A 25774-nucleotide genomic window follows, 5' to 3' on the forward strand; every position below is an offset into this window, starting at 1 on the left:
TGTCAAAGTTTGTAGATGGCGCTGTGCATCTGACTGGTGCCTGCATATTTTTGGATGAAGTCCATGTCATCTGGTAATGTACGTTGTTTATCAGCTTACTATGTATTAAGCGTTGGTCACAATCGGTAAACTGTAGTGTTAAGTTTGCTCTTATTATGATGGATCGTGGCTGGTTCATGCAAAAAAAAACACATGTATGCGTGCGTGTGTGTGTGTGTGTTGGGGGGAGGGGGAAGGCGTCAAGTACCACAGACAAAAGGAAGGGGGGCGCGGCCCAAAAAGTTTGAGAACCGCTGCTGTAAAGGACAAATATAAAAATCTAATTATGAAAAAGAAGTCTATTCTATAATGTAATATTTCTTTAGAATTAACATAACAAGACTTCTCTTTTTATACATATTTGATCTACACAGGTTTGGTCCTATTAAATAATGGTAGTACATAGATCTGTCAATTAATTTGATCCCATTATGATATATGCAAAATAAATAAAATATATCATATGCTACAAATACTTCACTATTTAATGTGAAAGAATTATAGTTATACTATCTAGTAGTTAACTTACGTACTAACCACGGTCTGTTCCTAATGCATGTGAAATAGAATTCTTAAACAAAGAGTAGAAATAAATAAATGAAATGATCAAAGGTCAGAGAGGGACTTTAGATTCTGTATTGTTCTTTGAAAGTGGTCTGAAGTTCACTTCCCCAACTCCACCACACGTGGTGTATTCAGAGGTAGCCCTGATATTATCATGTCTGTTTAGTCTAGATTATATTTTTTGCTACTAAAAGCAACTCAATGACTCATATCTTGAGAAGGTCTACTAGTCGCAATGTTTTGTCACTGAATTGAATACATTTCCTTTAGTTTTTCATAATTCAGCACTACTGTGGTTTTAATAGTTGTAGCTTATTTTTTGTAGTGAAAACCTATTGATAACTGTATAATCATCAATTAAAGCGTTTCTGACAGGCATTTAAGCTAAACAGGATCAGTGCCCTTGCTACGGAAATGTTTGGTTTCTCTCTCTGTAGACAACGGATTTGGCTGTAAAGAGATGCTTGGAGTGCAAGGAAACAAAACAAAACAAAAAAAATGTGAGAGATCTACCAACAAGGGAGAAACAGGCAAATAATTAAGAATTATGGTAAAACAGGGGCTGAAATATCACAGCAGCTGTGAGCATTATTATGCACATCACAACACCCTGTACCATAATTCGATTAGAAAATGGCATCTATCATCATTGCTTACGAACACACTAATAAGACACTTTCACTCCAGATAATTAATGATTTTCATTGGTGTGTCCTGTCGCTGTTTTAAAAAAGAATGTTCGAGTGAGAGGAACTATATTAATTATATTACAAATAGAAATAATAACTACTGATTCAATGTGTATTTTAATACAATTACATTTTACTGGATTGATTATTAACAGTTGCTAAAAAGACGATTGCTGTAATGTTATTGAGAGAGGACAGTGCGGAAGTTTGTGTAGAGGGAGGAGTTAGCCTCTGCTTTTTTTGCTAATTTTTCCAGTGTGGACGAAGGACCATTTGAATTTGTTTGGTCTGCTGCCACTGCCAGTATCCATATGATAGATGCCTTATTTTTATTTAATTTTTAAAAATATTTTACAATTAGTTTTTTGTTATTTTCTCCCCAATTTAGTAGTGTCCAATTATTTTGTTTAGCTCAGCTCACCGCTACCACCCCTGCGCTGACTCGGGAGGGGCGAAGATGAACACATGCTGTCCTCCGAAGCGTGTGCCATTAGCCACCCACTTTTTTACACACTGCAGACTCACCATGCAGCCACCCAGAGCTACAGCGTCGGAGGACAACGCAGCCCTGGGCAGCCTACAGGCAAGCCCACAGGGGTTGCTGGTGCACGGTGAGCCGAGGACACCCTGGCCGACCTAACCCTCCCTCCCTCCGGGCAGCGCTCTGCCAATTGTGTGCAGTCCCCTGGGAGCTCCCGTCCTCAGTCGGCAAAGGAATAGCCTGTTCTCGAACCGGCGATGTCCAGACTATAGGGCGCATCCTGCACTCTATGCAAGTGCTTTTACTGGATGTGCCACTCGGGAGCCCCAAGATGCCTTATTTTTTTGACCAATTATGGTTAATTATGTACCGTGTTACAAGCCCAGCTTTTGCGAGAATATGAACAGCAGTGAGGTTGAATCTTATTGAATGGTTTGTACACTTCACTCGTTTCACATTGAACACTGTTAGTATCTTTTTAATGCCTGGAAGTCCCAGTTTTCTTCAATTTCCCCAACTCTGGTTTGTTTCTGTTTATCCTTAGCAGATTCATATTTCATTATCGATATGAGGTTCCAGCAGTGGTGATGTTGTCAATGTTTCAATTGGTGGAACGTGTGATCGACCAAGCAGAGAACAGCATTTCTGCCTGCTGTTTTAACATCATTTACGTGATTACTGTGATAATTGTGTGGGCTGTAGTTTTCTGTCTCCATAGAGTACCCCAATAAAAAGTATAAAATATTTCGTGAAAATAAAAAAATATATAAAAGAATGGTGTTGTGTCCATTAATCAGTAACAACTGGTATATACTCAGTTTAATAAATAGTCATTTTTAGAATAGACTTCCATATAGTGAGAAATACAGGCATTGTTTTTTTGTGCATTTTTCTTTTGAAGATTTGGGCAAGTTACTTACAGCAAGCAAAAACATGAGAAGAAACAGATACTAACAATGTCTCTGTCTAACACTGCTTTCTTAAGTAAAATTAAAACTTGCTGAAGGTTCAGTAAATTAGGATCACTATTTTAGTCCCATTATGCTCCTATTAAAGGCAATATTCAATATTAGGCCACCTCTGTATTCAATATTAAGGCAACCATCTGCAGTCCCAAAGACACTGTTAAATGAACTGTAAAACGACCAACACGCTGTAAACTACAAACCACATCTAGCTATCTATAATTTTCAAAATAAAAAAAAAATATATATATTTTTTTAAAAACAAACACCCTCTGAAAACTTGGATGCAACATAATGTAGCCTATGTAGAAACTAAAACAGTAAATTAAATCAGTTTGCATAAAATAAATAATATAAAGTAAAATTCTGTGACACATTTCCCCTCAGTAGTAAGGCCAAAACGTTTCACCTATAAAAGGTCAAATTTTGTTGATAGGCAACATTAAGCAGGTTTCACTGTATTTGCAAGTAATGTTATATTATGTTTATATCCAAACACTGATGAAGGCCCAAATGCTGGCCAAGTTGTCTTCACAGTGTTACTGTATAGGCCAGGTTGTTTTCACAGTGTTACTGTACAGGCCAGGTTGTTTTCACAGTGTTACTGTACAGGCCAGGTTGTCTTCACAGTGTTATTGTACAGGCCAGGTTGTCTTCACAGTGTTATTGTACATACCTCTATCGTTGGATCATATTCGTCTACAAAGTGGTTCTGGATGAGCTGGATGGTTAGTGCGCTCTTCCCCACACCACCAGCTCCCACCACCACTAGCTTGTACTCCGTCATCTCCACAGGCTGGCCTCAGAGCTTCTCTCTGCTGGTGAGGAAGAGGAGACAGGCGGTTAGGAGGAGAGCTCCCAGACAAGCCTCAGGGAACCCATTTCACAGTTACAAAAGGCAGGCACAAGCAACTCTGTTCCTGGAAGGCCAGCTTTCATGTTAATGAACTAGTTACCTGTTTTAGGAGCTGTTTGGATCTATTAAATAATCAGAAATGTTGAAACAAAGACCTGGTCAGGAAGGGGCGAGATTTGCCCATCCCTGACGTAAGGAATAAACGATAAGTGGGGAATTACTGTAAATAATCTAGTATTATTAGGATTATTTGACACACACCGAGTTACTTACCAAAAAAAGATCAATGGGTGGCATCGCACACATATTTTAACTGTGGTTCATAAATATATATAACTTTTTAAAAGCACTCTAATAATACTTTTACTGTCCAATGCCAAACCTGATAACTTCAATAGGTCAGTATGCCTTGTTGTACCAAGCAATTCATTACTGAAATAAGTGAGGCCTCTTTACTATCAGAGTTTAGGCAATTAGTGATTACAAATCACATGTGAATCAAATGTCTGGGTGAGTACTGCAGTTAACAGGGCACCAGAAAATGAAATACTTGCATAAGTCTAACCTGTTGTCTACTGTATTTGACATTTTATATGGCTTTACTCTAATCTACAACAATAATTTTAACTATATGCAGCGTCGTAACCAGAGCTGACAACTCAGGTTTCAAGCTATAGCTGGCAGTATTTATATGACTGCTTGGTATTTACTATTCAACCTCCAAATCTATGTTACACGGCAAACCAACAGAAAAAATGAAGGAGTCGTTTGTACTTTACCAGAATATTTACATGAGCATCAGCACTGATGATGCAAAAAAAAAAAAAAAAAAAAAAAACCGTGGTCACGGCCTCTGTGTCCTCATAGCTAGTTACGGCCATGACTATATGATCTGAATATCCCCTGTCTGTCACTAACACTGGGTTTCTCTCAAGTAGAGACTGAGAATTGTGCAGCAAATTGTGTGGTGGCTTTATGATGTGGACCAAAAGAATAAACAGAGACCTTCATTCCATTTGGGAATGGAGATGGATTCAAACCTAAGAAGCAACAGAGATGAAGGTACAAAAGGCAAGTCAATTATCCAGCAGTACCATCTGGTCCCCTTCATAAAGTTTCTCGGAATATATGACTATGGACTTGTTTCACAGGCCCAGATTAGCGCTAATCTTGGACTACCTAATGTTAATTTAGGGAAGGTAGTGCTAATCGAGGCCCCTGAAACCAGATGTTTGTGTTTAAAGTTATGGTTTAACAGCAGATACCATTCTACTACAAGATCTTGACTCCATAATTAGTCACACACTTCTAGTTTAGGGTGCTTGTAGTAAAAGACTATCTGGCAGCAAGCAGAGCTTTTCAGTAGCTGTGTTAGTGTGCCGGCCTGTACCATTTCCTTTAAGTGAGGACTACGTGTTCCCCTGGGTACCAGCAACAGCTGCTAATGGCCGATGCTGCTCCGATGAGCCACGGTGAGGCACAGTGATCAATGCAGCCGTTCAGACAGATGAGGCCTCCTTCCTTCTGAAAGGTGACAGGGTTCATGCCGATTGTTTGCAATGTTTCAGCTCCAACACTAGTCTGGTTTCTGACGTATCGATCAACAACAAGCAGACTGTGACTAATGAACAACATGCCTGGAGAACAAAACAACACTGCAAAGTGATGCCATTTTAAGTTTATTGAAGCACTGGTGTAGGGGACCCATTTATTCCCATGCCCCAGAGCTCTGGGACCACATTGCTGGATCACAGAGCTCTTTCATAAACTGTTCACCTCCAGGGGCATTTTGTTTTTGCAATTCCCTCCTAACTTCATCAGTTAGAAGCCCCCCAAGTGCTGTTAAACAACTGTGCCACCAGGAAGTGTGCTCCTGGGCAGACTGAGTCCATTTAAATATGGTAAGTCGAAATAGCTGCCAGGTAGACCTTAAGTGTGGAGGGAAATTTCCCTTCCTAGACGAGTCCTGCAAAATAGGGAGCAGGGCAAGTAATGTGAATGTGAACAGATGCCTCGGCCACTGGCTTGCAGGCAGGCTTGATAGTGTGCACTTGGCAATTTATATATATATATATATATATATATATATATATATATATATATATATATATATATATATAGTTTGCCTCCCTGTGCACTATGGGTTAGGCATCTATGGTCTCAATCAATTTACAGTTCCTCCCCCAAGTTCTGCTTCAAACTGAGATGCTAAAACAGCTAAAGATTTATTTTTTCATTGTGCAAAAGAAGAGCATCCGATTGCAGCCAGCTGACAATAACACATGAGCGGCTCTTTTCATTCAATGCTATCTTGCAAGACAGCGTTTCACACCGACATGGTCCAACACAACCCTGCTCATTGACTGATACAAATACTACCATTCTATTTATGTTTGCCAGGCAGAGGAAGGAGGGTTTACTCGTCAGTCTGTGGAAAAGCGTAAGGGGATTCATAACAAGCAGACAGCAATCCATGCAGGCGTTGAGCAACAAACGCTTTTTGTCAAAACGTGCTCTCTTCTGATCACAAGTTTTTTAAATCCTGCAACTAGCTTCCTGCGTAACCCCACCCAAAACAGAATCATACTTCAATCCGCCTGCATGCTTAGACATGGCACAAGCCTTCTACTGCTGTACCTGTCTGTAAACAGGGATTTCTAGCAATCAAGGTGACTCAGCTGTTTCTTAAATGGATTGACGTCAACTAGAATATCTTATGTACACTTCACAAACGTTTGAGTACACTAAAATGCACTTCTTTTGTACAAACACACCCACAAGCAACAGCTTTACCCAACAGGGAAGTTGGTGTAACACATTAACTGTGCAAACAGCAAGACACAACTGTCAGCACTTACAGCAGCTGAGGGAAATTATTCACTTTCCTGTTTTATCAAAATAAACCTTTAAACAAAAAAACTACTGCTGGGGAAAACAACTACTCTTTCAAAAATTAAAACAAACAAGATTATTTAATTTATTAGCTGGAAAACATAAGGATAACACCTACAGTAAAAGAACCTGAGACCTTATCAAACTATTTTAAAAAGGAGAGAAACAGCTTTATAAATTGTTTCATATGAATGAATACAAACATGGTCATTTTTGCCACAGAACACATTTTACGCACTGTTTGTCCGAATATTCGTTCCAACACTGACAAAACCCAGCAAGCCTTATTTAAAAATGCTGGCACTACCCAGTACTCTTTTGGGAATGCACAGTATTGATTTTGAAATACAAGTCTTCCCCATTCTCACTGTCTATCCATATTGAGAACATGCACACCGATTGCCACACTATTTCACTGAATGACAAAGCAAAACAAGTGACATCAAGCTCTTCCAGCAAATCTAAGAGACACAGTTTATGATGTACAGACTATCGAACACACCACACCCCAAATAACTTTACAGGGAGGTAAAAGGTAAGCGCTATTGAGCAATGCAGTAGCAACAGTAGATTATGAGGATGGGGGATCTTGATGCTATAGATATTTTTTAATAATGACAATACTGACATTGGCTGATAAGTACATGCCATTATCCTAGTTCACTAGATGGCGCTGTCTCTCACAACTATATAGACCTTGCTGTTCTAGTGTTCCATCATGTCCAGTAAAACAAAGCTTGAGATGAACAGCAGCTCCTGAACCCAACCTTAACAGATCAGAATGTGAAAATTGTATACATCATTAGTAAAATATAAATAAAAACATAATTTGAAGCTAATTACACTTATTTATTAGTTACATGGTATATTGATAGGGTCTTAAGTTCAAACCACAGCCAAGCTTGACTGAGCTTGAGCACAAGCCGAAAAAATACGCAACTGTATTTATTTATTTTTAATTTCTGGGGATTATAAACTCAGTGCTCATAGGCAAAGATTGCACCAGAAGTCTGACCTCAATACTACCAGCTATTCTATCCTGGGCCTCTCTCAAGCAGAAACAGACATACCACTACCCACTGGTGGCTCTATAGCCCAGCACTATACCAATTCAACTTGTGACCCAAGATGGAATTAAACCAGGCTTTCAGAGGTGCAAGAAGCTAGTAAAATCCTACTACGATTCATTTAGAGGGAACAAATGACGGCAGGTGTTGCAAACTAGAGAAGGTTAACACGATTGGATTTAATTTAGTAACCACTGTGAAAGGACACTGATTGTATATATGATTCACCAGCTGTTGAGAGAATTCAATTATGTAGTAGGATGACATCACCCCAAGGCTGAAAGCAGAGCCGGCGCAGACCTTTCTGATGCCTCTGGAACTGCACTGATAATCCTCGCTCCGACATCTGATATTCCCAGCCTCTGCTTCTGATAAATGACTCAATATGCATTAAATAAAATGAAAGGGAACTTGGTCCGCTAACCTAAGAATAACTACAAAGGATCCATTTGGAGCCTGGTCACAAAGCATGTATTGATCCAAGAAAGAGAGCAGAGTGTTTTACATTTACCACTACACCAGAAACTGGTCATTACATTTAGACACTTGACATGGGGTTTTACTCAATATATACCCAACTGGGATAAGCCTCAGCTCGATTTTTAGAGCATTTAACAGTACTAGACAATCTACCTTGATTATATCACCTATACATGTATCTGTAGGGGTAATACAATCCAGGGTGATTCCTCGGCACTGCAACATTCTCTAATCTAAATGATCCAGCTGTGTTTTTTTGTACAGGTTGAATAAATCACCCCTCCAATGGAGGGATAAATACATCTTCGGTTATTAATGAACACCATCACACCTGATTTATATACAGTGGCACCAAAATAAATAAAGAAATAACTAAAACTTCACTGCTGCATCATATCATATCTACACTTTCAAAAGGTTCTGGATGAGGTTCTAAAATCTGCAAAGCATGCCTTTGTGTGGAGTTCTGCACAAACATCGCTACAAGGACAAGTATCAGGTTGAGGCAAAGAGATTTCAGCAAACTGCATTACAAATTTCCATAAGCTTGTTATGGTCCATTTTCCCTTTGTCACTAAATGATGAAGCAACAATGTTGCAAAAGATGACATGCAAGCCGGAACACTGTAATATCTTCACGCAAAAAACTTTAACCTGGAACAACACAAGTTCTCTAATATCTTCTGATAGGCCTTTTTCAATAATTCCCTTCGTTCTCTATTGCTGTTTCTGCTTTGATCATTACTTACCAGGCTTTTTAACCAACATCCCCTTTCAACCATATCTTTTTCAAGATATGCAAATATTTTTCTAAAACATGCTGAAGATGATCGGCTGCATCCTAGTATCTTTGTTTTAGGCACATGAAACACATTACTTCACCGTGTTGTCCATATCACAGCATTTTATTTCCCCAACATATTCTCACACATCATAGGTGAATAAACTAGACAACTATTTTTTTTTTACTTTTACTCGGGAAGGCTCATCAGGAGAATGAGATTTCTTCTTCTAAACATTGCAGTGTAGATCATGCTCCCTCAAATATGCTGGTGCTCGGATTGAAATGAGTGCCCCGCAGTCATTATACAGCCCTACAGCACAAGCCGGTTTACAGTTACAAAGCAGCTGAATGCCAACAGGCATGCATGCAGGTTTCCATAGTAGTGCTTATCATGTTCACCCAACACACAATAAAATATAGTTCATGCACAATGTAATGGCCTTAAGCATGAATTACATTACTGGATTCTCAATCCATGAGCCAGATTGGAGCAGGGATGAAGAAACATTTGCTCGAATCAACATTTGGGCCGACGGTTCAATCCAGAGAAGCTTGGATGGAAGCATCAGTAACAAGCTGCTTCCGGGGCATTGATACGTGCATTGTGTACTTGCGTCTGTTACCCAGGTCAACCCTGCTTCATCAAAAGCAGTGTGAAATCGCATAGCGGACCCGCATGACTCCGGGTCCTGACCCAGGTAGGTTCCGACCCGGGTAAAGCATGCCAGTGTGAAACGGGCTTAATTTTGCAGTACATTTTCTAAAACAGTAACCAAAGGTTCTGTTGCACAGGGCTGAAGCAAAACAGATTTTTATTCAAAAGGCTTCCGGATAATAAACTCAAGATCTGCTGCAGAGGCTTATAAATTAACCACCAAACCTGCAAGCTCTGTCTGGACAGCAGCATTGTAGATGCCAGTAGATGATAGTAAAAAATAGGTTTGCCGTCATGCCACATATCTATATGCTTTCTATACTTGTACTTGCTAGAACCAAAGTCGTTGTATTTTATCTTGCTCTTAATTGTATTAATACTTGTACTGTGATTCTTGAAATGTATTTTTGTTTACGACTGTAAGTCGCCCTGGATAAGGGCGTCTGCTAAGAAATAAATAATAAATAATAATACACACTAAAATGTACAAACTATTGTTAGGGATAACAGGTTTATTTCCCCAAAACTTCAAAAGACAGAGTTGCACACATTACTATTACAAAGTCACATAATCTTGCCCCAAAAACCAATAATAATAATAATAATAATAATAATAATAATAATAATAATAATAATGTCTTAGCTGATGCCTTTATCCAGGGCAACTTACAGTTGCTACAAAATATCACAGTACAAAGTATCATAGTATAAAATATCACATTACAGATGAGAGCAGTTATATAGTGCAATAAAGTCAGTAACAGATAAGTCAAATAATAGCAGATTAAAGAATACAGTACATAATTACATTTGAGTGAGTTTGACTAAAAGCAGTACAAATATTTGCTTATATGAATAAAGTCCAGTAAGAGCACGTAGTAAGTATGATAAATGGATGAGAATGATTTCAAATAAGAATTACAAAAATCGTGAATACGGATACCTATAAGAGTAAACTCAAGTACAAGATACAGGAAGTAGTTGTAATTAAGAGCAGTAGTAGAATACGGCAAGGTATGGAGCAGTTCAGTGCAAGTACAAGCTGATGCAAGTACTGATACAATTGGGTGCCATATAGTCCAGTATAGTCGAGAGTTGTGAGGTTTACAGATGTCGTCTGAACAGGTGTGGCTTGAGCAGGCGCCGGAAGGTGGTCAGGGACTCAGCAGTCCTGATATCCGTGGGTAGGTCGTTCCACCACTGAGGGGTAATGGTGGAGAAGGAGTGGGGCTCTGGAAAACTAATGTTATAGTGTTTGCATTTGTTTACATGCAAATGACACAAAACATACTTTTTTCTTCTGATTTTCTGTCAATGAACATTACACCTTATAAAAAGTTCTGCTGAGGCTGATCTCCTTGTGGTCCCTCCTAGTCGTACTATTACATTTGGCACTCGGGCACTTAGTCATACAGCCCCTCTGCTTTGGAATTCCCTTCCTAAGGATATCAGAGGCATCTCCTCCATCTCCATGTTCAAATCAAAGATTAAAACCTTGTTATTTGATAGGGCTTTTGTTCTATGATGATGTAAAGTGCCCAGAGACATGCACATTGTATAGGGGGTACTATATACATCTAAGATTGATTGATTGATTGATCTTTTCAGTTGTGTGTTTAATGTGAACATTGCATTGTTTGCGTGTGTGGAATCTGTAATGAGCACTAATTAGGAGACAGTCATTTTCTACACTTTATGGGTTCTTACTCTGCTGGTAAGATTTGTATTTAATGTTTTAATTTTGCTCTGACCAGAACGTATGATGTTGATTTTAGTCATTTTAAAGAGAAATTAAAGAAGGGATTTACTTTGCTGGGGGGGGGGGGGGGTATAATAAGCTTTGTGCCTCACTCTTGTCACTAGTTTTCAATTTGTTTGTACAGCGGTTAGCACTAACCCAGGAGATCTGTTAAATTCAGCTCTGGGATTTGAAGAAGAAAGACACTTAGTTTGCACATTGGACCCGATGTGACTGTACCTCTCTTCTTGTGGAGTTGTTCTTGCCAGGGCTGTTTACGTAGTTGTATTGTAGTTTGGAATTTTATTTTGTCACTTTTGCTCCCAGCTAAAAGAGGGAGTTATTTTTTATTTAACTCTTATTTTTTGCTTTTTTGCTACTTTCGCTGCTATGATCAAGGCAGTAAAGCTGTGAAAGACTTCCTGAGCAGAATGCAAGCAAACTTAGAACTTCTTTAACCTAGCATAGTACCAGATGTCATGTGTTAAAAATAATCGGTTTCTTTAAAAACTGCACTTTTAAGACCTATGAGGCTAATAAAAGTGCAAAAGGGTACAGTTTATAGATGTGTTTTTTTAGCTACAATTATTTTAACTTGATAGGTGTGTGCAGCGCCGATCTCTCAGAAATTACATGGGAGGTGCCGTTGGTTACTAACACCCCTGAATTGCTTCATGTGCTATAGTAAAGGGCTACTGTTTCATGTGATCTCTGTATTCTGTAAAGTAATATTGTCTAATATTATTGTTGTGTACAGTTTGCAAAAAGACCAGGAACATGCATATGCAAAAAGCTAGAACCTAAAAGAAGGGCTATCTTTAGCACTGCAAGTTTATGCAGCTGTGTTGCTGTGTTTGTTTGTTTGTTTGTTTGTTATTGTGCTCAATCCAAGGCCGGGGCCTGCATGGTTAGCTAAACCCAGCAGAAATTAATATTAATTTGATACCACTGTAACACTAAAAACCCACATAATCTATACATTCGGCAATAAAGCTTCGGTCTAAATTACATGGAGTACTTTTTGTGCAAACAATATTTTGGGTGAAGAAGATCTGAACTCCGGGGGAGATTTTCCGTGTGAAGCAGTCATACAGTCTGGGCGAAACAAACTACTTGGAAAGGAGGTAATATACTGCAAAACAAAGGATGCCAAATAGCAGTTCAAGTGAAATGTTGTTTTGTTTATTCCCGAAATAAATAGTACATGAAGTTGAAACCGCATTTTATTTACTTTTCTTCATTCCTTGCCATTACCGTTTCTTTACAGTAAACAGTGGCGATAGGCACGTTTTCATAAAGCAATAACATGAGGTTTACTTGTGCCTTTTTGCAGCTGAACAAGCAAACGAAAACTGAAAGTTAACTTTAAACACTTCAAATAAAACAAACATGGAAATGGCGTTGTAAATGACTTGCTCTAAAGCAGCACAACGCTTTTTTGATCCAGATGGCTTTCCATAGAGAAGATCACTATGCGTGTGCACACATAATCTGTTTTTTTTTACTTTTTGCTGTCCAAAACCTTTAAATAGAGGCTCGATCCTGTGTTTTTTTTTTGTTTGTTTTATAAATTAAATCTGACATATCACACAGAGCTCCTTTTCATTTGCCATATTTTAAACTGTCGTGCAACTTCTGGTGAGGCGGTAAATAAGTGCAAGGTATTTTTGTCATTTCTAATGAATACAAATATCTGATTTTTGGAATATGTTATGAATATTTAGTATACATAGATTTGGTTAGTCTACCGTTTCGAGTGGTGTCTGCCACACTGTCTTAAAGCAGTCTTTCTTCACTGTACGTCTTCACTGTTGAAAGTGAAGTGCCTTCACACTTAACACACAAACATACATGCACAAAAATGACAACATTATAAGTAATTATAAAACTGTTTGAACACAACTGCTTTCTACCTGCTAAATTGGCTGTTGAAATTCTGAACACAGGTCTATGTTACTGTAAACTCATGGTTGTGATCTTCATATACATACAGCTCTTGCTAATTTATTTTTTAAACAAAAAGTGGGCTTCCACCTTTAAAAATGATGAGTACAGTGCTCCCCTTCATAACGCTGTAGTCGGGAGCCACAGTTAAGAGACTGTGCTGTTTGTGTTCGGTAATGGCATTATGGGGCAAATGGGAGCCATGACCGTACCGTTTTATAACCTGTTCCACGGTATAAAGGGCTGCCTTATCAAGGGGAGCACTGTACTTACATTTTATTTCTTGAAACTTTTTTTTTCACACAATGCAGTCTCCCAAGTAGTCTGTTGAAAATAAATATGTACTTTCTCCAAAACTAAACATTGCTTAACAAAATAATTCAGACGACAGTTGGACATCTTTCTTATTTCCTGCAAACTGTAGATAAACGAGAAGTTTATCTGTTTTCTAGCCTTTCTGATTTTTCTGTTCCCTTTTTCTTGGACACTGCAGAGGTGCCTGCCTGTGTCCTTTGAACCCTCCGTTTATTTTTTTGGTTTTTTGAAAGTGCTGTAGTCTTCTCAGAAACAACAATTCACAATTTAAACATCTTGTTCTTATTATTGAAAAAAACATATATTACGGTTTCATTTTGAACACGGTAATAAAAACAATTATTTGCCATGCTGATGTTTATATTGGATAGATAAAGTTAACCCAAGACACTATTTCAAAGTTAGCGCAGCGAGCAGAACAGGGCATAAATGGAAGCTGAGTTTTTTACACAGTTATAAATGCATGGAATAGCCTACCAGGTGAAGTAGTAGGATCCAAAACACTGGGAACATAAAAAAGACGAGATTCTGTGCTTTTAAATTTGATCCCCCAAGTAGGGGAGAATGGCGTGCTAATAAGGGACGAGCCTTGATAGACTGAATGGCCTTTTCTTGTTCCAAACCTTTTTTTTCATATTCTTACCTATTTTTATCTAAAAAAAAAATCTAGCTGTGGCTTATCTCACAAGATAGTTCTGATGCCTTTGCAATACAGTGGCAGTGTAGGTGGAGTAAAAGTGTAGTCCTTGAGGTTCACGACTAAATCCCCCAGAATGCCTCAGGGCTGGAGGGAGCCAGAATGGGAATCACCTGGCTCTAAAATGTAACGAGGGACACCTGCCTGTATTCAAGCAGGCAGGTGTATAAAAGCAAATCAATGTCTCTGTGTCAGTTGTCTGTCTGTAGAGAGACCTGTGTGGTCAGACCTGCAGAAAAGGTGCTGTGTTTAACATTTATTTGTATAAGTGTTGGGTTTTTGGTCATTGGGAAACGGCTTAGTCCGGTTGACATTTAAGAACTTGTAAAAGTTTATTTAAGCACTCCTTGGGGGAGATTTGAAAATAAATATAAAGACAAAAAATATATAAAACAATGTCCTGTTTTGAATTCAGCTGTGGCCTGGGGAATTGTCATTTACACCAGAAGACAGTGGAAAAGGTCCTGAAAGTGGCAAAACAAACATTTCCTTGTCTGCCTTATAGGGTGTGGCCAGGGGCAATTGACAATCAATTCCACCTGGCCACATTCCACACTTTTCCATTCAAAGAATTAAACACAATTTTCATCACCACACACGTGCACCCATGTGCAAAGCCTCTGCTCTGCATACACCCTCCCTCTACCCTGTCACAACACATGGTCTTGAACTAAACATTGCAACATCTTAGTAGCACATCTGTGTGAGCAATTTATTAGCCATGTAGCTGCCCCAATAACAGCTCTGCACTTCACTCAGCAGAAATATGAACGCCCCAAGCTAAAGTGCTTTCTTCAATTCAGAAACCAGAACATTACCAATCAATAATGCTGCTCTCAGCTGAGACAACCCTCAATGTGAGAAGCCATCTTAATTCCACCCTCAGCTGCAAGTATCACATGACTGACATAACAATTACCGTGGAGACTGGTTAATTCAGGTTACTGCGGTGCTTTGCTGTGACAAACATGGCTTTTTGTGTTCAAATTTAGAACTAGAAACTGATGAACAAAAACAAAGCTGTATCATTGTTATGGCCAGGGTCCATTTTCACTGGACAACACGGTAATGGAACTTAACTGAGAAAATCTAAATCCAGACGGTTCTTGAAGGATCTGAATCAGCAGCAACAACATGGCAAGCTATTCCATAACTCAACCCGCCACTCTGGGTGAAAGTGTGTTGCTGACCCTCTGTCTTAAATCCATGTCATGCCAAAATGTGTCCTGGTCTCTGTGTTGATATTGAAATAGGTACTGGGGTTTCATTTGTAAAACTGCTATACGGTCTCCCCTAAACCTGCTATTTCCTACAGTAAATATATTACCTCAACCTACCTTCATAATGTATTCATTTCTCTGAACTCTCTCTTAATGTCCTTTTTGAAATCCAGAACTCTTTGTTGTGACAATAGGTGCCCTAAATACATCTGGAAGTGAAGTTATAATCTCATAGTATGTTTCACTACACCACATAGCTCTTTAAGGTAATTGTAGCTAACAAAACAATGCTATAAATGTTAGCCAATGTGCACTTCCATTAGCTACATAGGTCTTAAATGTGCAGTTTTGAAAGAATCAGAATAACACTTGCATTTTTATTTTAAAACATGGTATTTGGTACTACTTTAGATTAAAAGGAAGCTCTCAGTTTATATTCCCTGGTTATCTGTTAGCACTTGCAGTTCCTGGGTTGTTTCACTTCAGCAGTGTCTTCTGGGTCAAAGCTTGTTATTGGTTGAAAGACAGTCATGGTTATTGACAGAAAAGAAGCCAGTGAATGGCGGAGACAATTTCGCTCTCCAGGAAGTGCATGATAGTCTAAAAGTATGGCTTGTAAACAGATTTCTTTAACCTAGTGTAGTACCAGGTGGTATGTTTTAAAATGAAAATGCATGTTTTCTACAACATGTGTTTCTTTGAAAAGATGTGCAGAACTATGTTGTAAGCTACAATTATTTTAATACCCATGGCAGAAGTCAGAATCTTGTTGATAATTGTTTAGTGACTCCACCTTCCAAATGCTACGGCAACATTACAAGTAGTATACGGAGGGGTTTCAATTCCCTGGTCCTAACCATCAGAGAGTGCACATGGGTAAAAGATCAATATTAATGGGACCTGAAGAGAACTCATTTCTGATGGACTGATCTGGGATACAGGAGCACAAGAAAATACAAAAGATTGCTGGCTAAAGTACTATAGAATACAAAGTAGAGGACAAAAAAGTAGAATTGTAACCTGTTTTATTTGTCTTCCCGCAAGTGGTTGCAGCCAATAAAATAATTTCAGATTGTTGATAATGAAGCTCATTACAGTTTACCACCAATACAGTTTTCATTTTGAAAGAATATGTTCTACCAAACGTATTTCCATTTTTAACCTAATTTCTGGCATACCTGTATGCTCAAGTGCTGTGTATTCATTTAAATACTAAATGAATCAGTAAAAAGATTGAACCGTTTTTCTATTTAAAGGGATGCACATACACAAAGAAATAAAAGATGCAAAACAGTCTGAATAAAATCAGTCAAAACACAGCTAATCAAAATAAATGCTGGCTACCTCCACTGAAAGGAGGGTTCTGCTCCAGGAGCCCACAGTGCTACACACCCTTGTTTATACTGTGGCGGGATTCTAAAATCGTACATGTTTCAGTTGTCCTGGTTAACACACAGTGACTTTTAACACTGACGTGTAGAAGACAGCATTCTTACTGTATTGGCTAGTTCACGCTTCCCGAGATCTCCTAGCGAAGTTGTAGACGTAGCTGGTCCCAGCTGATTCTTTCTCTCGCTCTACGTGGTTCGCCCCCGTTAGACACAGAACAGTGGTATGTAGCGCAGTTCCCTTTTTAGAAGTTCAGGCGTTCGCCGAGACTCGCCCCCACCCTGGGATTCTGTATCAGCCCGTCCCCGGCTGAGCCTACCTGGCTGGTGACCCGTCTCCCACCTAGCGTCCGAGCTGCCCCTGCAGTACCACGCATGCACCCAAAAAGTCAGTGACGGGCCACACTCAAAAAACTTGAAGGACTATTTTAAGGAAGGTTTTGTTAAGGCTTCTGTTTCTTCAAATCCTTTTTTGATCAATTTGCAGTTTATGTAACCCTTTTCAACTGTTTGAGGGTTAGAAGTCTAGTCTTATTTTTCAAAGCATGTTTAAATTTAGGAAACCTTTGTAAACGCTCTTCAAAAAACAGTCCTTAAAAAAACAATTCTTTAAAACGTAATGTTTTCTGAATAGGGTTCATTATCACAATAATTTTACTGTGTTGAGAGAGATATTGTCCATAACTATTAAACACTCAATAATGCTGATTTTTACTAAAAGGGTGTACTGCACAGTACAAAACAAGAATAAGCCAACTGAGAAGATGAGAGGCAGGTGTTTTTCTGTGAAAGAGCAGCTGTCGAAAGTAAATCTTTTCAGGTGATTGTCCCTGCTTCGTAAACTGTCTACTGTAGCTGCAAGTCTGAATTTACTGTGAGTGAGTCTGCTGCTATTGGTTGCTTTCCTCTGTGTTCAATTGAAAGGGGACCAAGTGGTCTTAAATGTGAGCTAGTCTTGATATCTGCTGACATTTGGCTACATTGGGACAGTTTCCATGGAAAAAAAGTCTCACCTTTTTTAAATAACGTACCTGTAATTTTTCTTTTCATTGTTAACATCCTGACAACTTTTTACACTTATAACTTTAAAGTCTGTTTCAAGTTATTTTCAAATTCCCGCTCTAGTGCAGATAGTGTAATAATTATTGCGCACATTGTCAAACAAGTAACACAGCAATAACAATCCATGATGTGGTATGGAACAGAAAAGCCGGAGCACTTTTTTTTTTTTTTTTTAAACCGCTTTTCCTGCAGTGAGTTAGAGGATAGATCTCAAACCCCAGTGCACAACATCTTGAAAAGAGCAGTGAAACAGATTTTAAAGTTATAGGTGTAAAAAGTTGTCAGGATGTTAACAAGGAAAACAGAAATTACAGGTGTGTTATTTAAACAGTTGTAGCAACACCATTACTGACTCTTTAACACTAGAATGACCAAGGTGGTCATTTTGACCGTTTTTGGAATTAAATTAATTAAAATTTAAATTGCGGTGCGTGCGTTTAAGATACAGAGCTTGGCTTTCCTGACTTTTCCTAAATATATGTACTAATTACCCTGACAAAGAAAGAATCCATGAGCTGCAAAAATTTGCGAGATAAAATTCTGTCATAACTATTCTGACCAGGAGCGGTCAAATTGACCGATACATATAAAACATATTATTATTTGTATTTATCAGTCGGGACTTGGAGACGTGTATTGAAGTTTGATTATATCAGTCTGCATTCCTCAAGTAAGCAGTTTGTTGACATTTCTATTGTTTCAATGAGCCTCCTAATGGCCCATCAATCAGCCTTGACAGCTCACTGCGCCAGGCTGTCTGTCTGCAATCTAGTTACTGTAAGTCACATGTTTTTCTAAGAAATTCATTGTTACACCAATACACATTGCAAATGGCTCTCTGAGATGCAGGACAGCAAAGCAATGTTTGGAATTACTGCACATTTTACCAAACATCGATTCTGTGGCAGCAAAGACAATCTGGCTCTGAAGCAGAACGGTGGTCAATGCACTTGGAGGAATTAGAAGCTTTCATTGCACTAGTATGTGCCTGTGGAACACTTGGTGCCAGAAGCCTGGGTTACTGTTGATAGCTGTGCCAAATGCGCAGACAGTCTGTGGTAAGTGCTCTGCATATTCTGAAAAGCGCAGATTCTGTGTGATTTGTGCCAGCACTTAGACTTTGTAAACGATTGTAAATGAAGCCCATTCTGTTCAAATGTTTATTTATTCATGTAATTTCGATTATAGTATGTGTGTATAAATGCATAGCTTTGGTTGCGTATATGCGCTTTGTTATCTAGGCAATATAAACCCATTTATTAAAAAAAAAAAAAAATTAGACTTATTTGCATCGCTTCATTTGTACAGTTGTGTATATATATGATATACCTGTATATACACACATTTATTTTTATTTTTTACAGTTTTTTGAGGCAGTGCATTATGTAATATGTCTGTATATAAACATATTTCTGTTCAAATGTCTGTTTATTTACAATGTTTCGGTTGTATAAATGCTTTATATGACATTCCTGAATAAAACTATGTTTGTCCTTTCATTATAATGTTTATGTTGTATTTAATAAGCCGGTCAAATTGACCAGTCATGGTTGTTCTAGGTATGCCTATAAACGCGGTCGTTCTAGTGTTAAGCCCCGTCATGTGCCAACAATCATGTGCCAACCCCAAGCAAAGGCTCCGTGCAGCTGTATATCATGTTCTCCCTCACCTGGAGAATGGTATTGAAATACCATAACATACTAATTTTGTAAAAACACAGCAGGTACACAGACAATACATATTTTTAGTATAATACAAAGCGATACATCATTCCAAATTACATAAAAACCTAACTCTGATGGAATGTCAACAGGTAAAAATGTGTTTTTAGTCGTTTCTTAAAAATATCTATGGTTTTAGAGTCCTTGATTGCCTGCAGGAGATTTGAATATTTGTTGTGACTGCCCGATCAGTTGCATGGTTAATTAACATGAAACAGGGCCCTTGTGGGAGGGCTGGGCCTGGTAAATCCCTGGAGCTGCCACCTCTTGTTGCAGGTAAGCAATGCAGTAGAGGGTAGCACTACCAGTAACCCAGCATGGAGAACATGGTTCTTGTTACTTTTAGGCCAAGTACTTTGAAAAAGATCTAGCTAAAATCTGTTTAAATTCCAACAGGAAAATAAATCTATCCTTAGTCATTAACTTAGTGTTCCAGAACCCCTAGCAGTGTTTACAAGAAACACATTACCTTTGCTGCATCCTGTGTTGTCCGTATTGTGGCATTATATTTTTATACAGAATTCTGTATTGATATTTTTATATGCCACTCATTTCAAATCAGAGCTGCAGCGTTGTTCAGGGAGGGAACATGATCTGGACACACTGCAATGTTAAGAAGAAAAAAATCTCTCTCTTGGCAAATGTTCCCAAGTGAAAGGTGAAAAACAAATTCCCTGGCTGATTTACAAGTGATGTGTGAATAAAAAAAATACATTGCTGCAATGCGGATAACACAGGATACAACAAAGATAAAGTAATGCCTTTCTTGCAAACGCTGCAGTGGCTTCTGTAGCATTTTGTGTGTCTCTTTACATCCCCATAAAGCGTACTCTGTGAGCTCCTGCTACTACCTGTAACAGCACAAGAATATATGTGTGACCTGAACGGAGACTGGGTGTAAACCGGAGCCCATGCACATAACAAGGGAGTGTCTTCATCACTGTGCAAGAGCCAGGTTCGTCTGCATTTGTGCTTGCAAAGCTTTTAACTTCATCTCACTGACAGGGGTCAGAATACGTAATGGCAGTGCTTCACTAAACATTTCACTTTTCCATTTTTAACCTTTGCGATCGAATAAAAGATCAGAGTCTGGCCCTAGCATAGCAGGTCAGAGGCTCGTGTAACCTGCCAGTACACAGGCTGCACTGAAGCTCAATACAGCAATTATCCTGAACTATAAAAAACACTCAATGGTAGTACAGTGGCAGCCAAAACAGCTATAAAAATGGCTAAGCAGCGACTTTTGGTCTGATGAGGAGACATCACTTTTATTAAGGATTTTAAAGTCGTAAAACAGCTTGACAGCAAGAAACAGAGAAGTGTTTAAAAGGATGGTGGAAGAAATCATGATGAGATTTGAGAGAACTGTGGTTCAAGTTTGTTATCAATGTAGTTTTAGAAGCACAGTACTATAAAGCAAAAAAAAAAAAAAAAAAAAACCCGAAGTGGGGCGAATCTATCCATTTTTCCTTACTTCAACCTTATGAATGACATATACAGAAATCACCCCTGTGTTCACCGACCCGGTGTAGCATGTGAAAGTGCATCCCCTGAGATAGTGCACCCCTTCAGCGCAGCAGTGTGCCTTAACATGTGCACATCATGCGATGTAAGGGGAGACAATGGAAAAAACCTTGAGGTTAACATTTTAAAACTAGAAGAAGAAACAAGCACATATTGTACATTCCTATTTGCAAGCTTTTCCCACATCTGTACTTTTGTTGTAGGTGTGTTTATTCAGACAACTTTTTACTGGTATTACAAAACTGACGATAAGTGTATAAAAAACGAGGTGTTGTAATCAATGTTTTATTAAGTGTAGCACTGTATAACTAGAAGTAGCAAAAATAAAAAGGACAAGTACAAAACAAAAAGGAAAAATGTATTTCTTATGTAAGGGGTGCACTCATGGTGTGCACTTTCGCACTGACGTGGTGTGGAAATCGGGTTTGAAGAAAAAAGTTACCCCGACCAGCTGGCTGACGAGACGGAAGGAAAATAATTCTATCAGTGTGTCATCACATTATAATATATTAGCCATCACATACATATTATCTATGTATTTATTTATTTTTCATCAGCTGCCAGATTCTGTCTAAGATCCGTCAAGTCAGTCTCTCATTACTGTATAAATTCCATCTAGGCTATCCAGCACATTTCCAATAACAATCTGTGGTAAAAGCATTGCAAGCTGGACGATGTCTCCCGAGCTCGCTGTGCTTTGGCTACTTGGTTAAAGAAGGTGTATTCTCATTTCAGCACATTATTGGTAACTGGCATCATTGTTTTGATACTTTTCACTGCCATCACATAAGGTGTAGGTATACAGTAGATGTCATTTGAGCTAATTGCGAAAGTCGCAAAGCAACACAAAAAATATAGACATCATTTGCTGTATTCAAGCAAAATCAAACTGACTGACTTGGAATTTACTTGTGTCACCGCGCAAAAGTGAGCGAGAGTAGTTCCGGGTCAGCCACTCTGATTTTGTGTGAACACAAGTGACATACACTGCCTTGGTTGAAATGTCAGGGAGTGAAGTTCTTTGCACACAATTATGTATCTGTTTAAAAATAAATAAATCAATTGTTTTGGGCCCTAGGCAGCTGCCTAGTTTGCCTATGTGTTAACCCGGCCCTGGTCTCGGTTTGTTGTTGTTGTTGAAGATACTGTGTCTGAGCTCCAGTCGAGCTGACAGGCTGTGGTTGGCTGACTCGGCAGTTGCAGCTACACGATTGGTTGCTTTCATGGATGCAAAGTATTGACTGGCTGGTTTTGGTGGATAATTGTGTCTTTGTTTAAAAATACTGCAAGTTAAAATGAAAAAGCCAGTACTTGGGCGGATTGATTTGAAATTTGATTCACACTGATGCGGTGACGTTCCAGCTGGTATCTACCGTGTATTAATGCCCGCTATAGCTGGAAGCTGATTGGCTGATGATACTGAATCATTTTCTAATGATTTATAATTGAGCTGCTGTAGCTTTAAGAGAGTGATGTTATGTGCCGCAGTGCTTGCAGGGATGGTGGAGGAATTATGGGGAGAAGGTTGTGGTACAAGCATGTAGTCAGTGCGTGACTTCAGACTTCCAAGAATATCAGTTCATATTCCTGTTTGTATGATTGGAAAAGGCATAATCAAGTTACTGTATATCCGGGAGACGCAAGAATAAGCATTGCCTGTCTGAAAGTGATTTTCTTTCACTGATCGGACTGCTACAATAGCATCATGTTAATACTTTGTATTACTTACAATTGTATTTCAATACAATTTTATACTACTGGCAAATCCTGAGGTGGGTCACTGGGACCAGGGTCTGGACCCGGGTAGGAGTGCCATTGTAAAAGGAGCTTTAGTTATATGCCTTAAGTTTAGACACAGAAGAAGGGGTAGTTTTATTACAAACCAAAAATATAAACATTAGACGTTAAGACAAAGAATTAAGCAATAGTATGACAAGGTTTTTATTCAATCAGGGCTGAAGAAAAAAATGATTTGTATTGGCCTTGCTGAACATATTGGGAACAGGAGTAACTAAGAAGGTTAGTTTAAAAATAAAACATGTTTTGGGTCGAGGTTGTAATCTGGGTTTTCGTAAGAAAATAATGGACCGGTCTGTATATCATAATTACCCGGTTCTAGACCTTGGTTCTGTTTTCCTAAGATGACGCAGTGAAAACAAATCAATTAAACGCGCATTGCATTAAAAAAAGAGTGCTTACAACGACTAAGGACGCTATTACAGAAATCGTGGCATCAGCGTTTACAGCAAGTGTAACCAGAGTGCTCTTCTCGCCATCTCTCTTTCCCCCCTTATCTCCGAGGATGGTTAAATGTAATTATTTGTTAAATGTTCCCATTAATATGCATTGCACCACGAAGGAGATCTGTTACTGTGCTGTGCAAAAGTGCCAATGGCTAGCCACTACTAAGTCCTTTGAAGTTTATTTTCTGAACTACGTTCTATTAATGTGTTTTATTGTTACCTTGCGATCATCGGTATCAATAGCTTCACTGTAATATACATTTTCAAGTTAAAACAATATGTCTGGTGAAATACGTACGATCCCTTACACGCTTGGAACGTGCAGTTCCAAAATCTTGAAAAGTATAGTTTGGTGACATCAAATTTTAGAAAAAGAACGTTGCATTCTCTGTGTGCCAGAACTTAAGTCCTTGTAAACATTAGCCAATGTTAGGCCACAGTGAGTGTAGTAATTGTATTTTAATGGTAAGAATGTGGTCATTCTAAATTGATAATGTTAAACAATAAAATACAATTTACCATTCTTGAATCACCTGTACCATTAACCTCTCTGGGCACATTTTCATTACCAGTGGTGTACTGTTGTGTTACTGAAATCACACTTCATAATACTACTGGACTGAAATAAGCAAAACGTCTGTCCAGCTCATAATCATATATTGAGGCAACACAAAGTCTGATGAATGGATTACTGCTGTCTAAAATCAGCTATATTTTATATTTAAGAAGTGGTAAAACTGTCAATAAAAATAGTTAATGAGGTTTCTTCTTAATCATGACAGCCAAGCTCATTTGTACAATACTGTCGCTTCGTATAGAAAAAAATACGATAAAGAGATAGTATTTTTCTAAAAGCTTAATCAGTTTATAAAATACATACATTCTTTGTTGAATATGAATTGCATATTACCATGTTATCATTAAGAGAAAAAACGTACAAGCAGTTTGGAAAGATTGAATAACAACATTATGTAGGCTATTTAATATCAGCGTTGTTTGTATTTACATTGGAAATAATAATATTGACCGTTTATAAAAAAAAAAGTGCTTTGAAACATTAAATGTAAGAGTTTGTTTTTAACAAATTAAATGTACAGGAATGCAACTTCCGCAGTGTTCCCAATTAAAAGGTTTCGGTTTTGTTCTGCCGGGGCGTCACCCTAGCCCGTTGGATCTGTGCTGTGTGTCGTGTGAGCAACAACCAGGAGGAAAATACAGACTGTCAGCAAAGAAACGCTTCAGTGCATAACAAAACAACATCAAAAAGACAATGTTTCTTTCAAATATAACAAGTAATGGCTACAACTTAAAATGGTTAATTAATGAAATGTCTACGTAATTTGAATCAAATGAAGCTTTTCGCTTCTGTGCGACTGCAATCCAAGCAAAACACGGTTATGTGAGAGAAAGTTTCAATTTGGACTTCTTAAAATACGCTGGTTATATCATAGCGAATGCTTTAGACAAAACGATTCATACTATACCACAGCATCCATAGGCTACTGTGTATTTCATTGCGAACAACTTGGAAATAAGGCGAAGAGGAATACCGTATTGTTTTTATGTCCAGTGCAAAATTAACTGCCATTGCAACACTACATTCATTCATTCATTCACTCGTACATTAATTTAAACTTCATAGCTACACATGAAGTGTTTCTATTTCAACAATAGCGCAGATACTGGGGTCGTCTTGACTGTAAATCAGAAAAAGCACGGGCAGTATGTACTTACCACTCCGCAGTCTTGAGCAGTAAAAAAGAGGCAGTCCACTGGAAGCTGGAATCAAGTGGAATAATCCAGCGGCTGAATGAGTATTTTATTAATCTTCGATATTTTGCTGTTTTTTTTCACATATCACTTTGCATTTTTTTGCACTTTTCCCAGAAATGTTCCAGTGACTGATCATTCATTAACCCGTTGCTTACAATGCTATGTAAATACTGCAGGCATCCCACGCCCAGGCTGCACTTTATCCCCGCCCCATGAACGCATCACTCGAGCCGCTAAGACCAGCGCTCCTTTGAGTTTTGATTGGCCAGGGCTTTTCCAAATAAAACGCGGGTACAAAGCATTAATTTCTAACTGGGTGTCACTCATGGCAACTTTACCTGTGTAATGTCAATTTTTGCTACTTCGTCTAAATTTGCTACCGGTAGCAAAATATGACCTGTATAAGCGCCACATTTTGCTACCTTGTCAAAATCTACTACATGTACCAAACGTTATTTGCGTTTTGGTCAAGTTAAAACAACCCAACAATTAATCTTCGTGGTTATACAGAGAGTAGTTTGAAAAAAATTCTAAAAAATATATAGTAGAACTAAAATAATGGAATATAATCAACATTATTTATTTTTAAACTAATATCAACAACATTATCGGAATTTACACCAGGAAATATCAATAATAATAATAATAATAATAATAATAATAATAATAATAATACC

General features: G+C 38.3%; 1 protein-coding gene across 3 annotated transcripts in view; it reads right to left on the reverse strand.

The window, feature by feature from the left end:
- The window catches only part of LOC117434435 (GTPase HRas), a 40609-nt gene extending 15325 nt beyond the window's left edge, over positions 1-25284 (reverse strand). The window contains exons 1-2 of one of the 3 annotated variants that reach the window (XM_034056980.3): positions 25059-25284; positions 3415-3553 (exon numbers count right to left, since the gene is read on the reverse strand). In XM_034056980.3, coding sequence (XP_033912871.1) covers positions 3415-3525 — 111 coding nt within the window. In that variant the 5' untranslated portion in view covers positions 3526-3553; positions 25059-25284. Of the gene's footprint in view, positions 1-3414; positions 3557-25058 lie in introns of all 3 variants that reach the window. The other 2 variants (XM_034056979.3, XM_059002874.1) reach the window with 2 other exon arrangements.
- Positions 25285-25774: the final 490 nt, after the last annotated feature.

Source organism: Acipenser ruthenus, chromosome 28 (genome assembly GCF_902713425.1).
Source record: "Acipenser ruthenus chromosome 28, fAciRut3.2 maternal haplotype, whole genome shotgun sequence".
Classification (NCBI taxonomy): domain Eukaryota; kingdom Metazoa; phylum Chordata; class Actinopteri; order Acipenseriformes; family Acipenseridae; genus Acipenser; species Acipenser ruthenus.